The 16,350-nt window shown below is 45.9% G+C and overlaps 1 protein-coding gene across 1 annotated transcript in view; it reads right to left on the reverse strand.

Moving 5' to 3' along the window:
- SLC23A1 (solute carrier family 23 member 1) overlaps positions 1–16,350 on the reverse strand; it is a 408,950-nt gene that overhangs the window by 281,459 nt on the left and 111,141 nt on the right. The window contains exon 5 of the mRNA XM_040344710.1: positions 12,564–12,652. Coding sequence (XP_040200644.1) covers positions 12,564–12,652 — 89 coding nt within the window. The remainder of the gene's footprint in view (positions 1–12,563; positions 12,653–16,350) is intronic.

Here is a 16,350-nt window from a genome sequence, read left to right on the forward strand (position 1 = left end):
AAAAAAAGAATTCTTGCTCTACATAAAAATGGCCTAGCCCTAGGCTATAAGAAGATTGCCAAGACCCTGAAACTGAGCTTCAGCACAGTGGTCAAGACCATACAGAAGTTTAACAGGACAGGTTCCACTCAGAACAGGCGGTCTACCAAAGAAGTATAATATGTGTGTGTGTATATATATATATATATATACAGTTTGTGTATATTTTTAAACACACACACTCGCCGGTCATGTACTCGTGCGAGTCGATGACCTGTGCGGGTCACGTTGATTGGTCTAGATGGGTATGCTTAACATATTACGCACACATTCATACACCCTTGGCACACTTGTGACCCTGTGTGTGTACATGTGGGTACATACACATATGTGCATCTATAAGCACCCACCATTCCCACCTGTGCACAGGTACCTGTGATTGTCCATGTGGACGCACTTGGCTATTTATTACCTTTTACAAGTTTCCAGGCCCTCCCCCTCACACAGGTATATTTGGTTAAGTATTAGCACTAGCACCTGTTTATAAGGCTTGTCCTCTGATATATGAGTAAGGTTTTAAATAACAATATATCATTTTGTAATCCATTAATTTCTTATTGTGTTATTTGTAATGTGTTTTAAGGAATATTTCCTCTATTTGAAATGTATCTGACTCTCCAAATGCATTTGATTGATGTGTTTTACAATCTGTAGCTTATGCTAAAATTCTTGCCATTAACTGAACTTTGTTTCCCTATTTAACCTTCGTTATTATGACACATCATTATTATTGTTATTATGTGCTTTCCCTGTGTGGCTAATTACAACCAGTGCCCGCGCTGGGATTTGTTGTCCCACAGCACAGACATATGTAGCTCCTTGCTCCTGTTGAACAGGCGCTGCTTTAAATTTAGTGGGGGTCTGAGGTGTTATTTGGCTCAGACCAGAATGATTAATGGCAATTTAGCCTCTGTTCCAGCCATGGCTGTGCTGAGAGTATCCACCATTGCTTGCCTGGTGCTTGCCTGGGAGTATCATTACCACCCCAGGCCAAGGGTGGCAGCAGCAAGGTCAAAGTGTATTGAGTGTCCCCCTCGGCAGTGAATCAATGGGAGTGGTTGCCAGCTGTGCATGCTGGGGAGGGGTACTTAAGGGGCAGACGCCATTGGTTTGGGGCTGTCTGTCATCCGTCCGCGCCTCGTGGTTGCCTGGCCTGAGGTGCACGTTCTGAATCCTGGCTGGGACATGTACTGCAAAGGTGATCCTGTGCTGTCCGTCCTGTGGGAGGAAGCTATCTGATGAAGGAAGCCAGGAGAGGATCTATCCTGGAGAGGGCCATGCAAGAGGCTGGTACCTTGGGAGAAGGCCTAGAGACTTCATTGAAGGATGCACCGTACACCGAGAGGCTTGAAAGTGTCGCCTATCGGATCTAAAGTTCTAAAGGTGAGGGGGGGGGCGGTGCCATCACCTGAGCAGATGGTCCGCTCGGTAATTGGTGCCAATTCCCCTAGTAAGACGCTGCTGTAAACACACAGCGTCAATGGATGACGTCACACACACGGCGCTGGGGGCATGGCGTCGATGCACAGCGTGACATATGCCCCATCCCCCAGCATCCAAGGGCGCAGAGGGAGGACACACGATGTGCATCACAGCTCCCGGAAACTGAGAAACACCCAGGTCAGATGCAATCTAACCAAAATCGCAAACAAATAGCGCAGGTAATAAACCATGTAGGTCTATTTAATTGTTGGTAAACAATTGTAATGTATTCAACCCCCAACACTCTCCAAGATCAGGACCCTGAATAGAGCCAATAAGTTGGATCATAAATGTAAATGCTGCATATTTATTATGATAAAATGAGAACATTGTCCAATATCACTCTTTTAGGTGCATGTTTTATTTAAAGTCCCAACCTTCCTTCCAGCTTACAAACCTTCATATTGCACTGCTCACATTGCATGCGTTCAAATAATTTCTCTACACTATGTTTAAAATAAATGTTTATTATAGGAATTAAAACATTCTTCTCACTGATCACCAATGTAAGGGTCATTCTTCCCACTGATTACCAATGTAACGAGTTCCTAGTTCTAAAGGAACGAAACATGTAAACTCTTGGGGTACAGGGACCCCCCGATGCACATTTTGAACCTCAGTGCTTTTTTTTTTCTGTTGGAGCTCGGTAAAATGGTTACCTTGAGCCACTAAGCAGCTTAAGGATAAGTATCACATGGAGACATGAACAGTGCAATCTGAACATAACTTGCACGCTCAAATTGGAGAGACTGACCCCATGGAGACCTAATACATTCTTTATTCTCAACTTTGGAGATTGGTATTTGCCTAACATCATTGAAGACACTGTATAATCGCAGTTTTATACTGGACATTACTATATCATTCACCTATCATTACTGCACTGATGAGGAGTGCTTCAGGCTCTGTGTGCTACACATGGATGGATGGCTCGGCTGCAAATCTCTCTGGCAGCACGTGAGTACAGATTTGATGTGGTAGCTACAACTCTGAGCTACACATAACAGCCCAACAGTGAGTACAACTTCAACCGTTTATTTTCTGTGGAATGCTGATCAATTATCTGCTCACCAACAGTGTATATATCAACTCATCCAATATTCATGTAAGCCTAATTGCCACTAGCAGTTCAACAAGATTTCAATATCTGATGGACATATCTACTTGATATATTAGAATGGACACTACCCATAAGTAATGGGAACACGTCAATTAATTGTGGCTACATTGTTGCATAGTCCTCTCAAGTGCAGCATAGGTGAACTCTGATACTTAATGATCACTACTACAGTGTCTCAAATATATATTTTTGTTGAATGCCTCCTTATCAGTTACTATCTGATGGAAATTGAATAACTGTTTACGCCAGATGCGGCGACCCATCTGAAGAGCAGAGACATATATATATATATATACCACTTTTTTTCTCCAGCTTAGTAGAATTGTCTGCGGTCCCTGGGACTATATCTCTCTCATCTGATTTATCACTTGCCATTTATCTCCAAATGAGCAGTATTACTATACCACTATATAGTGGATTCCTCTCATGTCCCCATTTTTGAGCTTTTTCTTTTTTGCAACTTTTCCCGCTTAGACGGTGGTACTTTCACCTGTAGTTACAGGGAACCACCGCATGGTGTGGAAATCTTTAGGATTATTGATAGCAGTGGGGGTTTTATATGTGCTTGGGGTGGGGGGTCTCTTTGTGTTGTGTGGAGGGTGAATGGGTGAGTTATGGACTTAGATCTCCTTATTGGATGATCAAGCTCCAGTTTTCAATTTGTCACTGTTTTTTGCCGTCTCGCTTTTGTGAGTGTATTCTCAGGTCACTTCTAGGGTACTATACCATTATTGGTTACCTGTGTGTTTTTAATGCCTTTTATGCTCTATTTTCTGATATTTAATAAAACGTAGTAATAACTCTTAAGGGTGTGCAGCAGTCATTTTTCTTTTTTTCTTTTTTTCTCTCTTGGTACATTATATTTTTGATTGCACCCCCCGAAAATATCGGTGAGTACTACATATTTGATAAATAGGTGGGATTCCCATACCCTTCTCTCCTTTGATTACCAATGTAAGGGACAGTCTTCCCACTGATTACCAATGTAAGGGACATTCTTCCCACTGATCACCAATGTAAGGGACATTCTTCCCACTGATCACCAATGTAAGGAACATAGGGCCAAATCCTCAGCCAGGCGGCGTAACTTAACTTTCAGCAGTTAAGTTACACTGACTTAAAGTTTTTAGTGCCTGATCCACAAAGCACTTATGTAAAAATTTCAAGCCGTGTAACTTAAGTGCCGCCGTCGTAAGGCGTTCCTCCTCTCCGGGGGGCGTTTACAATTTAAATGAGGCGCGCTCCCGCGCCGGCCGTACTGCGCATGCGTGTGACGTAATTTTCCCGACGTGCAGCGCGCGAACGTAATTGACGCCGGGCGGCTTTGTGGATTGCGACGGGACACTAAAGTTGCGACGGGGGAAAAAAAAGATGCGCCGGGAAAACAAATAATTTTATAAAAAAACGACAGCGTCGCTCAGCATGCATTCCTGAGAAGGAGAACTCCATGCCAATTTTCAAAGAAAAAACCGGCATGGGTTCCCCCCCCAGGAGCATACCAGGCCCTTAGGTCTGTTATGGGTTGTAAGGAGACCCCCCCTCCGCCGAAAAATCGACGTAGGGGGTCCCCATACAATCCATACCAGACCCGTATCCAAAGCACGCTACCCGGCCGGTCAGGAAGGGAGTGGGGACGAGCGAGCGCCCCCCCCTCCTGAGCCGTGCCAGGCCGCATGCCCTCAACATGGGGGGTTGGGTGCTCTGGGGCAGGGGGGCGCACTGCGGGCCCCCCCACCCCAGAGCACCCTGTCCCCATGTTGATGAGGACAGGACCTCTTCCCGACAACCCTTGCCGTTGGTTGTCGGGGTATGCGGGCGGGGGCTTATCGGAATCTGGGAGTCCCCTTTAATAAGGGGGCCCCCAGATACCGGCCCCCCACCCTAAGTGAATGGATATGGGGTACATCGTACCCCTATCCATTCACCTGTAGGCAAAAAGTAAAAGTTATTAAACACACAACACAAGGCTTTTTAAAATAATTTATTATCATGCTCCGGTAGGTACCCACGTGGTGGGTGCACGTGGGTAGGCACCCACCACGTGGGTACCTGCCGGAGCATGATGGGACGGTGATGCCTATATAAATGGGATGCAAGGCGCGCTTCCATCATTGCAGTGACAACAGGCGACGAGGCAACATCGGAAGAGGGGAGAAGAACAGAAGAGAAGACCCTGACGTCACAGAAGACCGCGCCGGCTGCCTGTTTGAAATTGAGCTAACACACACAGATAGCAGGCAGCCAGCGCTGAAGAAGAAGGCACCGGACATCTGCAGAAGAACCGGGGTTCGCCGAGTCAACAGCGGAAGAGGGGAGAAGATGGAAGAAGCCCCCCGGAGTCCGGAGAAGCCCCCCCCGGAGAGCGGAAGAAGAAACCCCCCCCGGAGAGCGGAGAAGACCCCCGGAGAGTGGAAGAAGAAGCCCCCCCTGGTAATTGAGCTAATAACGAAGACAGGGGGGGCATCCGGAGCAGAATAATAAATTATTTTAAAAAGCCTTGTGTTGTGTGTTTAATAACTTTTACTTTTTGCCTACAGGTGAATGGATAGGGGTACGATGTACCCCATATCCATTCACTTAGGGTGGGGGGCCGGTATCTGGGGGCCCCCTTATTAAAGGGGACTCCCAGATTCCGATAAGCCCCCGCCCACATACCCCGACAACCAACGGCAAGGGTTGTCGGGAAGAGGTCTTGTCCTCATCAACATGGGGACAGGGTGCTCTGGGGTGGGGGGGCCCGCAGTGCGCCCCCCTGCCCCAGAGCACCCAACCCCCCCATGTTGAGGGCATGCGGCCTGGCACGGCTCAGGAGGGGGGGGGGCGCTCGCTCGTCCCCACTCCCTTCCTGACCGGCCGGGTAGCGTGCTTTGGATACGGGTCTGGTATGGATTGTAGGGGGACCCCCTACGTCGATTTTTCGGCGGAGGGGGGGTCTCCTTACAACCCATAACAGACCTAAGGGCCTGGTATGCTCCTGGGGGGGGAACCCATGCCGGTTTGGATTTTTCAAATTGCCGTGGAGTTCTCCCTCGGGAATGCATACCAAATGCCGTCGCTCGAATGGGCCTTTACAAGGTGTGACTAACTTTACACTTTGTAAAACCAGCCCTAGTTTTACACCAGGCAAACTAACACTTACGGCGCAAAAACTAAGCACAAAAGCTTTGAGGATCGCCCTAAGTGCTAATTTGCATACCAGAAGAGGCATTTCGACTCGAAATGCCCCCAGTGGCGGATGCGGTACTGCATCCTAAGATCCGGCAGTGTAAGTCCCTTACAGATGTCGGATCTTCTGCCTAACTTAGGAAAACTGCTTCTGAGGATCAGTTCCAAAGTTAGAACCAGAGATACGACGGCTTACGCCGGAGTATCTCTTTTGAGGATTAGGCCCATAGGGCCAGATTCACGTAGAGCGGGCGCAATTTAAGTAACCGGTTTACGTTACAACGCCGCAATTTTTCCGATTTAGTGCCCGATCCACAAAGCACTTACCTGGAAATTTGCGGCGGTGTATCGTAAACAGGTCCGACGCAAAGCAGCCCAATTAAAATGGGGCGGGTACCATTTAAATTAGGCGTGCTCCCGCGCCGGACGTACTGCGCATGCTCCCGTCGCCAATTTCCCGACGTGCTTTGCGCGAAATTACGACGCGCTGACGTTTTGTGAATCGCGACGTGAAAAAAGAGTTACGCCGGGAAAATGTAAAAATTTAAAAATAATTCAAAAGCGACGCGGGAAAGACAGGCATACTTTAACATGGTGGAGTACTTTTACACCATGTTAAAGGTGCACTATCTTTGCGACGGAAAACTAACACTCGCGGTGACGTAACGACGGGAAAAAGCTTTGTGGATCGCCCTAACTCCTAATTTGCATACCCAACGCTGGTTTATGACGCGAACTTCCCCCAGCGGCGGCCGCGGTACTGCATCCTAAGATCCGACAGTGTAAGTCCATTACATCTGTCGGATCTTCTGCCTATCTATGCGTAACTGATTCTATGAATCAGTCGCATAGTTAGAAACAGAGATACGACGGCGTATCAGGAGATACGCCGTCGTATCTCTTTTGTGAATCTGGCCCATTCTTCCCACTGATTACCAATGTAAGGAACATTCTTCCCACTGATCACCAATGTAAGGAACATTCTTCCCACTGATCACCAATGTAAGGAACATTCTTCCCACTGATCACCAATGTAAGGAGCATTCTTAGTGTACAGATGACAGTGTTAGGCCCCTTTCACACTGGGGCGGCGTCGGCAGTAAAGCGCTTTTAACCCCCACTAGTGTCAGAAAAAGGGATAAAACCACCCGCAAAGCCCCGCTGCAGTGGGGCTTTGCCAGTGGTTAGGCCGCGGTGCCCATTAATTTCAATGGGCAGGAGCGGTGTACATACCACGCTTTCACCGTTCAAAAGATGTCCTGCAAGCAGCATCTTTGAACGTCCTGCCAGTGCATCGCCTCAGTGTGAAAGTACTCGGGCTTTCACATTTACACTGCAGGGGAGATGTTTTTCAGGTGCTTTACAGCGATTATTTTTAGCCCAAAAAAACACCTGAAAAACGCCCTCAGTGTGAAAGGGGACTTAGGGAAAAGCACTCAGTGTATACATTTCAATGATTTTATATAGATATATATATATCTCTATCTATCTATCTATCTATCTATCTATCTATCTATCTATCTATCTATATATGTATATAAAATGTATATATAGGGAATAACACTCGCTTAGCCCAGGTTCACACTGACAGCGGGAATGAAATTGTGTGAGTTCAGCTAAACTCGCATGATTTCATACCTGCATGTCAGTGCGAGTTTGGCGGGCGATTTCAGAGACATTTGTGCGGGTTGCTGCACAGATGTCTATGGAAATTGCACCCAGAAGTCGCTAAAAGTTGTACAGACACTACTTTTGGGAATCTGTGCTGCGCCACAAATGGGACATCGCACCAATTCGGGTAGTGCCATTGCCATACGATTTGACATGTCAAATCGCATGTCAAATTGCTCCAATGTGAACCAGGGCTAAGTGCTATTCCCTATATACAGGTGATACTCAAAAAAAATGAATATTGTGCAAAAGTTTATTTATTTCACTAATGCAACTAAAAAGGTGAAATATACTCTTTACATGCAAAAATAGATAGTTCAAGCCGTGATTTGTCATAATTGTGATGATTATGGCTTACAGCTCATGAAAACCCCAAATCCACAATCTCAGAAAATTAGAATATTGTGAAAAGGTGCCATATTCTAGGCTCAAAGTGTCCCACTCTAATCCGCTAATTAAGCCATAATGCCTGCAAAGGGTTCCTGAGCCTTTAAATGGTCTCTTAGTCTGGTTCAGTAGGAATCACAATCATGGGAAAGACTGCTGACCTGACAGTTGTGCAGAAAACCATCATTGACACCCTCCATAAGGAGGGAAAGCTTTAAAAGGTAATTGCAAAAGAAGTTGGATGTTCCCAAAGTGCTGTATCAAAGCACATTACTAGAAAGTTATGTGGAAGGGAAAAGTGTGGAAGAAAAAGGTGCACAAGCAGCAGGGATGACCGCAGCCTGGAGAGGATTGTCAGGAAAAGGCAATTCATAAGTGTTGGGGACTTTCACAAGGAGTGGACAGAGGCTGGAGTCAGTGCATCAAGAGCCACCACACACAGTGCCGGATTCAGAAAGAGATACGACGGCGTATCTCCTGATACGCCGCCATATCTCTGAGTTCCGCTGGTCGTATCTATGCGACTGATTCAGAGAATCAGTTACGCATAGATATCCCTAAGATCCGACAGGTGTAAGTGTCTTACACCGTCGGATCTTAGGCTGCAATTCCAGGCTGGCCGCTAGGTGGCGCTTCCGTATTTTTACGCGAGGAATATGCAAATAAGGATTTACGCCGATTCAGAAACGAACGACCGCCCGGCACTTTATTATTATGTCGTTTGCGTTCAGCTTTTTCCGGCGTATAGTTTACCCCTGCTATATGAGGGGTAGCTAATGTTAAGTATGGCCGTCGTTCCCGCCCTGAGTTTTGAAATTTGACGTCGCTTGCGTAAGTCGTTCGCGAATACGGCTGGACGTCATTTACGTTCACGTCGAAAGCAATGACGTCCTTGCTACGTCATATAGAGTAATGCACACTGGGATATTTTACGGACGGCGCATGCGCCGTTCAAATAATACATCAAAAACGTGGGGTCAAGTTAGATTTAAATAATACACGCCCCCTACATCCCCATTTGAATTACGCGGCCTTACGCCGCAACACATACGTTACGCCGCCGTAACTAAGGGCGCAAGTTCTTTATGAATAAAGAACTCGCGCCCAAAGTTAGAGCGGCGTAACGTATCTCAGATACGTTACGCTGGGCGGACAGATACGCCAATGTATCTGAATCCAGCCCACAGACGGATCCTGGACATGGGCTTCAAATGTCGTCTTCCTCTTGTCAAGCCACTCCTGAACAACAAACAACATCAGAAGCATCTTACCTGGGCTAAAGAAAAACAGACCTGGTCTGTTGCTCAGTGGTCCAAAGTCCTCTTTTCTGATGAGAGCAAATTTTGCATCTCATTTGGACACCGAGGACCCAGAGTATGGAGGAAGACTGGAGAGGCAAACACTGCAAGGTGCTTGAAGTCCAGTGTGAAGTTTCCAGTCTGTGTTGATTTGGGGAGCCATGTCATCTGCTGGTGTTGGTCCACTGTGCTTCATCATTCAGGGTCAACGCAGCCGTCTAACAGGAGATTTTGGAGCACTTCATGCTTCCTTCTGCAGACAAGCTCTATAGGGATGCTGACTTCATTTTCCAGCAGGACTTGGCACCTGCCCACACTGCCAAAAACACCAAAACCTAGTTTAAAGCGGTAGTTCACCCACAATCCCATGATGTTACCATCGAGACAGGCATTGTAGCGCGAGCTACAGTATGCCTGTCCCGATTTTTTTAACCCCGTACTCACCTCGTAGTCGTCCATCGTAGATTCCGGCTCCCGCGGGGAATGGGCGTGCCTATGGAGAGGGAGGATGATTGACGGCCGGCCCTGGCACGTCACTCTCCCCGAAGACAGCCGGAGTAGGTCTCGGCTCTTCACGGCGCGTGCGCACAGGCTATGCGCACGCGTCGTGAAGACCAAGCCTATTTCGGCTATTTCCGGAGAAGCGTGACGCGCCAGAGCCGGCCGTCAATCATCCTCCGTCTCCAGAGGCACGCCCATTCCCCGGTATCTTCGATGGACGACTACAAGGTGAGTATGGGGGGAAAAAATTCGGGACAGGCATACTGTAGCTCGCGCTACAGTGCCTGATTTAAAGGTAAAAGAAAAATTTTTTTTTTTTTTTACTGTCGATAGGGTGAACCCCCGCTTTAATGACCGTGGGATTACTGTGCTTGATTGGCCAGCAAACTAGCCTGACCTTAACCCCATAGATTCTCATTGCCAAAAGAAAGATGAGAGACCGAACAATGCAGAAAAGCTGAAGGCTGCTATTGAAGCATCATGGTCTTCCATCATACCTCAGCAGTGCCACAGGCTGATGGCTTCCATACCACGCCGCATTGAGGCAGTAATTGCTGCAAAAGGGGTCCAAACCAAGTACTGAGTACATATGCATGCATATATTTTTCAGAGGTCCTATATTGTTCCATGTACAATCCTTGTTTTATTGATTGCATGTAATATTCAAATTTTCTGAGATTGTGGATTTGGGGTTTTCGTGAGCTGTAAGCCATAATCATCACAATTATGACAAATCACAGCTTGAACTATCTTGCTTTGCATGTAATGAGTCTCACCTTTCAAGTTGCATTAGTGAAATAAATGAACTTTTGCACAATATTCAAATTTTTCGTGTATCACCTGTATAACACTGACATCTATACACTAAGTGCATTGTGTGGCATTCAGTGTACCAGATATCAGTGTGCACTAGTGAATAGCACCTGACCTGCCACCTGATAAATAGGCACACAGCACAGGGCAAGAAGGAAGGAAGTTCAGGAAGTAAGATTCAGCATGACTCTTATAACAACACAGACACAGTAACTGCAGTGCTTTCATTATCACACTGACCTGCTGCTGCACACAAGGCAGGTCAGTGTGGATGTCGTTGAGAAATTCCAAGCAGACTCAGTCCACTCCGCTCTGTGTGCAGTACACTCTGCCTCCAGCTCCTTCACCGACTGTACCCCATGGCAGTGACTTATGGCCCCGCCCCCTCAGCTGAATTCCCCAGGGAGAGAGGTGGCTGGAGCGCCTGTCACTGAACATCCCTGCATGGCTCACGGCTCTGATGAACCATCCATCCCGGCCAGCTCATACAGCCACATCAACCGGACGGGATTTAATGGTTCAATGGCACTGCTTCCTCGGGGGTACAGTTTTTTTTCTTCTGTGTATAATAAGCTGCACTGCTGCGGGCACCTCCAGGGGCGGACTGAGCTGCCGGCACCTCCCACCACGGGGCCCTCGGGCAGTGCCCCACTTACCGAATGGTCAGTCCGCCCCTGCCTGTGTCCCTAATAGACACAGGGTAACTTAGACATAGGATGTGCATGGGGAGCTGGAGAAATGTTTTCCCAACCTCTCCAAGGGATTCTGGGTTGCGCGGTCCACCCGCCCAAAGTGACTCCCGTCCCACATCTCCCCTTTCGGCAGGGGACTAACACAGGAGGAGACCCCAGGCGGGTTGATTCTGAAGTTAGTCAGTAGTTCTAGTCCCCCAATGCTGGTATCCACACAGTACACCAAATAAATTTCCCCAAACATTGCATTACTTACCCAGCCAACCTCTGCCTCTCTCAGAGAAGATACCTGCCACTGGGGAAAAGTGCTGACTGGCCCTTCTCCCTGGAGTCTTTCCAGCCGCTGAAAAGAAGACAGGGTGGTTGGGCTCACTTAATCATGCTGTTGGGGGTCTTGACTGCCCAGCATCCCTAGAGTATACAGGTGGATACCGCATGTTTTGTTAGTTGAGGACAGAGGCCAGCAGCACTCCGCTTTGTTGCCAGCCCTTCTGCTGGGTTGGTGGCATCATTCTTGGGTGCCATCTGTTACTGGGAAGAGGAGCCGGCTGCTCCATCTCCCTTACCCTCACCTGGCTGCTGAGGCAACATGTCTCTGGTACTGTCTCCTAGGTACTCTGCTGAATTTGTTCTAGCGGGTTTTCGTGTATGCCGTTTTCCAGATGCTGTTCCTTCCTTAGCAAATATTCCAGGTTCAGTTTAAGCTCTAAAACCCCTGCAAGAATGAGCATAGCCTCTCTATAATCTCTCAGATCCTCAAGGGTAGATTCTCCTTCATTGCCAAACACAAAACCATCTGGGGGGGTCTGTTTGTACACAGGTGAGGGCAGTGGGGGAGCAGGGGTCAGAGCTGACATGCAGCTGCATGGAGCGATAGAGAGTTTAGCTGTTGTAGGGCAGTGTTTCTCAACTCCAGTCCTCGGGGCGCACCAACAGGTCTTGTTTTCAGGCTTTCCATTAATGTGCACAGGTGATTTTATCAGTTTCACTGCCTTAGTAATTACCACAGCAGTTTGATCTGAGGGAAATCCTGAAAACATGACCTGTTGGTGCGCCCCGAGGACTGGAGTTGAGAAACACTGTTGTAGGGGAAGGGCTAAAAGGTGGTGTGCCTAGCGCTCTGTGTATTATGCAGTCCCGTGTCCAGCGCTTTGTGTATTTTGCAGTCTTGTGCAAAGCACCCTGTGTATTATACAGACCTGTGCCATTTGGCAATAAAAAAAATATTTCCCTGAATTTCTGGTCACCTTACCCTACAGTCATTTTTAATACATTGATACTATGAATTCTCTGTGCTCCCTCCCCCTTTTATTGTGGCGGTGGTAGTGGGGGGTCCTATCCAAAAAACACCAGCATGAATATTTTATTTTGTTATGAATACAACAGTTTATTTACCTTCAGAGGGACATTTCCATTTATCCAGAGATAGAATGGCTCTAGCAGGGACCAAAAACGCAAATGCACTTGCTTGAAAGAGAGGTAGTCTGAAATATAAACAAAAATGTGATCTTGCATAAGATGCTTATAGAAGAAACTGCAATATCATACATGTTCAAAATATAAAGCATGCAAGCTTGCATAGGACATAATGATGCCCCTACTTCTATATAATTAATAGATCATTTAAAAAGATGACTGCATTTATATGGGTCACATAGTTTTCAGGGGATACCTAATATTTAATAACATATTAAAGGGGGGGGGGGGACTATTTCTTACAATATACCTAAGCCAGAACAGAACAATTTGAAATCATTCTATACTTTTATAGGGAAGTTTGTTATAGATAAACAGTGTTTACAAAATGAGGGCTTGTTCACACTTGCTCAAAATATTGACACTTACCAAACGTGTCTATAGCGTTAATGCGCGTTAATAAGTGCAGTTGATAAGCGTTTAATGAGCATTAAAAATGCTCCACAAACGCCCTATGTGCTTTTGCGGCGCGGTTGACAAGTGTTTTTGGCTTGTTAAAACCACACCAGAAATGCCTACAATAGCCCCCCCCCCCCCCCCCAGTGTGAATGAGTATCACCAGAAGGAAAAAAAAAGAGCTCCCCTTGTACCGAAGGCTCCCGTCGTCTACCTGCTCCACTGCCTGACATTTCTTAAATAGCTAAGGTGCGGAAACATTAGGATGACTACACCTGGTGGCATCACCCCTTGTAACGTCATGCACTAGTCAATGATGTCACAAGGGGCGGTGCCACCAGGTGACATCGGGTGGCCCCGCCCCTTAGCTATTTAGGAAATATTAGGTGGCGAAGCAGGCAGACGGCGGGAGCCGTTTTTTTTTGGGGGGGGGGTCAGCAGCAGGCATTGTGCTTGACAATGTATCATTTTTAACGCCCCTCAAACTCCTGTTTTTAATTGAAGTGATTGTAAAGACAGAAGATAAGATTTTTAAGATAAAATGCCTTCTGTGTGCAGCAGCCCCCCTAATACTTACCTGAGGTTCATCTAGATCAGGGATATGCAATTAGCGGACCTCCAGCTGTTGCAGAACTACAACTCCCATGAGGCATAGCAAGATTCTGACAGCCACAAGCATGACACCCAGAGGCAGAGGCATGATGGGACTTGTAGTTTTGCAACAGCTGGAGGTCCGCTAATTGCATATCCCTGATCTAGATCCAACAATGTTGCAGAAGTGTCTCGGCTGCCTGGGACTCCCCTTCTCGTTGGCTGAGACATGCCATTGGCTGACTGACTTTGACAGCAGCGAGAGCCAATGAGGAGAGAAAAGGGACGGGGCCCAGCCACAGCTGCTTGCTGTGGGGGCACTCAACAGGAGGGAGGAGCCAGGAGCACCGGCGAGTGACCCAAGGAGAGGAGGATCTGGGCTGCTCTGTGTAAAACCACTACACAGAGCAGGTAAGTATATCATGTTTGTTATTTTTAATTAAAAAAAAAACAAGACTTTACAATCACATTGGCCTGAAAATGATTCCTCAAAAAGAAAGAGAGAGATCTGCTAGCTGGAATATTGCACAGGCACTTAGGTACCTTGAGGTGCTTGAGCATACCTTGCGCATCTTTTATTCTCACTTTTTCTAATAGGCAAAGCTCCCGCACTTACTAGTAGAGATGGAGCTGCTGTAGATATGTGCAGGCACCTCTAGGTACCTGTTATCAGATTTCAATCTTTTATTTTAATTAATGTAGTCTCATAGTGGCCCTTTTGGGATAAAATATGAGAAAGACTGTAAGGTGGGTTACTAATACAGTCTTCACTAGGCATGTGCAAAAGGGAAAATTTCGTTTCGTTTCGTTTCGTTTTAATTCGTTATTTAATTAATTTCGTTAAGTTAGGTTCGTTACATGTGTTAAATTCGTTTTCGGAACTCGTTCGTTTTCGACCGAATTTCGAAAAATCCGGTCGAATTCGAAAATTCTCTCTTCGAATCTAATTTCGAAATTTGATTGGAATTCGAAAAAAAAAAAAAAAAAATTTCGAATTCCAAATCGAAAACCCGCGGACGCAATTCGATCGGAATTCCAAAAAAAAATAAAAAATTTTTTTTTTTTCGAATTTCAAATCGAAAACGCGGACGAAATTCGATCGGAATTCGAAAAAAAAAAAAAAATTTCGTCCGCGTTTTCGATTCGGAATCAAAAACGTTCGTTCGGATTCGGTAAATTCATTAATATTGCAATTCGGGAATTCGTATGCATCCGAATGTCCGAATAATGAAAAATTCGTCCGAATTTCGATTCGGAACGAAACGAAATGCACATGCCTAGTCTTCACTCAAATTAATAGCTAAGGACACTGCAGCTATGCAAAATGTATGGGTGCATCAGATGGCAAATCCCCTGCTGTCCATTCCTCCCTCTGGCTGCTACCCTACTACAAGACACAGTAGGGACATCGGGTATCAGCAGGTGGAAGGGACTACAGCAAAGACAAGTAAGACCACAGACTGGAACAGTTATTTGTCAGATCTTTTTTTTTATAGTGTGCCTCTATCTCAATTTCTTTTCCATGCTTTAAATAACATTAGTTATGTCTGGAGGAAAAGAGAGTCAACCTTCAATTAGGCAAAGGCTTTTTCACAGTAAAAGATGTGAAAATTATTAAAAGCTGTTCAATAGACTACCTCAAGAACTAGTTCTGGCCAGCTCAATAGATTGTTTTAGAAAGGAGCTGTATTACAACCAACCATATAGAAATTGGACTCTGATTAGTGCCTCAAAATGGTAAACCACACAATTAAAAATTATCGAAACTTTATTGCACCGTGTTTAAGATCGATTTACAAAACTTATGATTGAAGGGGTCATTGCATCAGGCAGTTTTAATGTAAAAGGCATAGGAGCCAGTGATTACAAGGTCAACACATTTTGTGGTATTCACTGCTTCCTCGGGACCAAATGACCCCAGCTGATAAGACAGATGTCAGAAAACTACAAATACAAAAACATAATGTAAGTACAATTACCATGAACTAGAGTATGAATGGTTGTATAGTTTGTTTGGAGGCCTCCTCTGGTTGGATTGTTTGCAGCCATGGGATAGATTGCCACATAATGGCTTGAAACATTTATGGATATATTTTTTGGCCTTTATTTTCAGATTAGTTTTTATTGATCCCAATGCTATACTTCATATACCGGTAATCAATCTTTTAAATTTTGGGTAATATATACAGTTACAATAAAAAGTATGTGAACCCTTTTGGAATGATATGGATTTCTGCACAAATTGGTCATAAAATGTGATCTGATCTTCATCTAAGTCACAACAATAGACAATCACATAAAACAAAACATGATATTCAAGCGCACTCCCTGTAGATGTCTAAGGTTCACAACAAGCTAGTATTACTTGGAATAGGGATGGGGGCTAAGGAAAATGATGAAAAACTGAACTGTAAAATAAATATAAATGGGAATAAAAATTAAAAATAAAAATAAAAATAAAGATGCAAAATAAAGGTGCACGCGTTCAAGACTTTCGAGTCTCTTCCTCAGGCCAGCCTGAGGAAGAGACTCGAAAGTCTTGAACGCGTGCACCTCCCGCATCCGGAAGTGACGTCACTTGCAGTCCGCAGTGGATACCTGATTCCAGCCTGTAGGTTCCGAGAGCGTCTCGGTTCCTGTTGCCGCTGCCACACAGAGAACGACATCTCCGCGCTGCCTGCACCAGGACATCGTACGGACACCGGCTAAACAATGCGGA

Source organism: Rana temporaria, chromosome 3 (assembly GCF_905171775.1).
Source record: "Rana temporaria chromosome 3, aRanTem1.1, whole genome shotgun sequence".
NCBI lineage: Eukaryota > Metazoa > Chordata > Amphibia > Anura > Ranidae > Rana > Rana temporaria.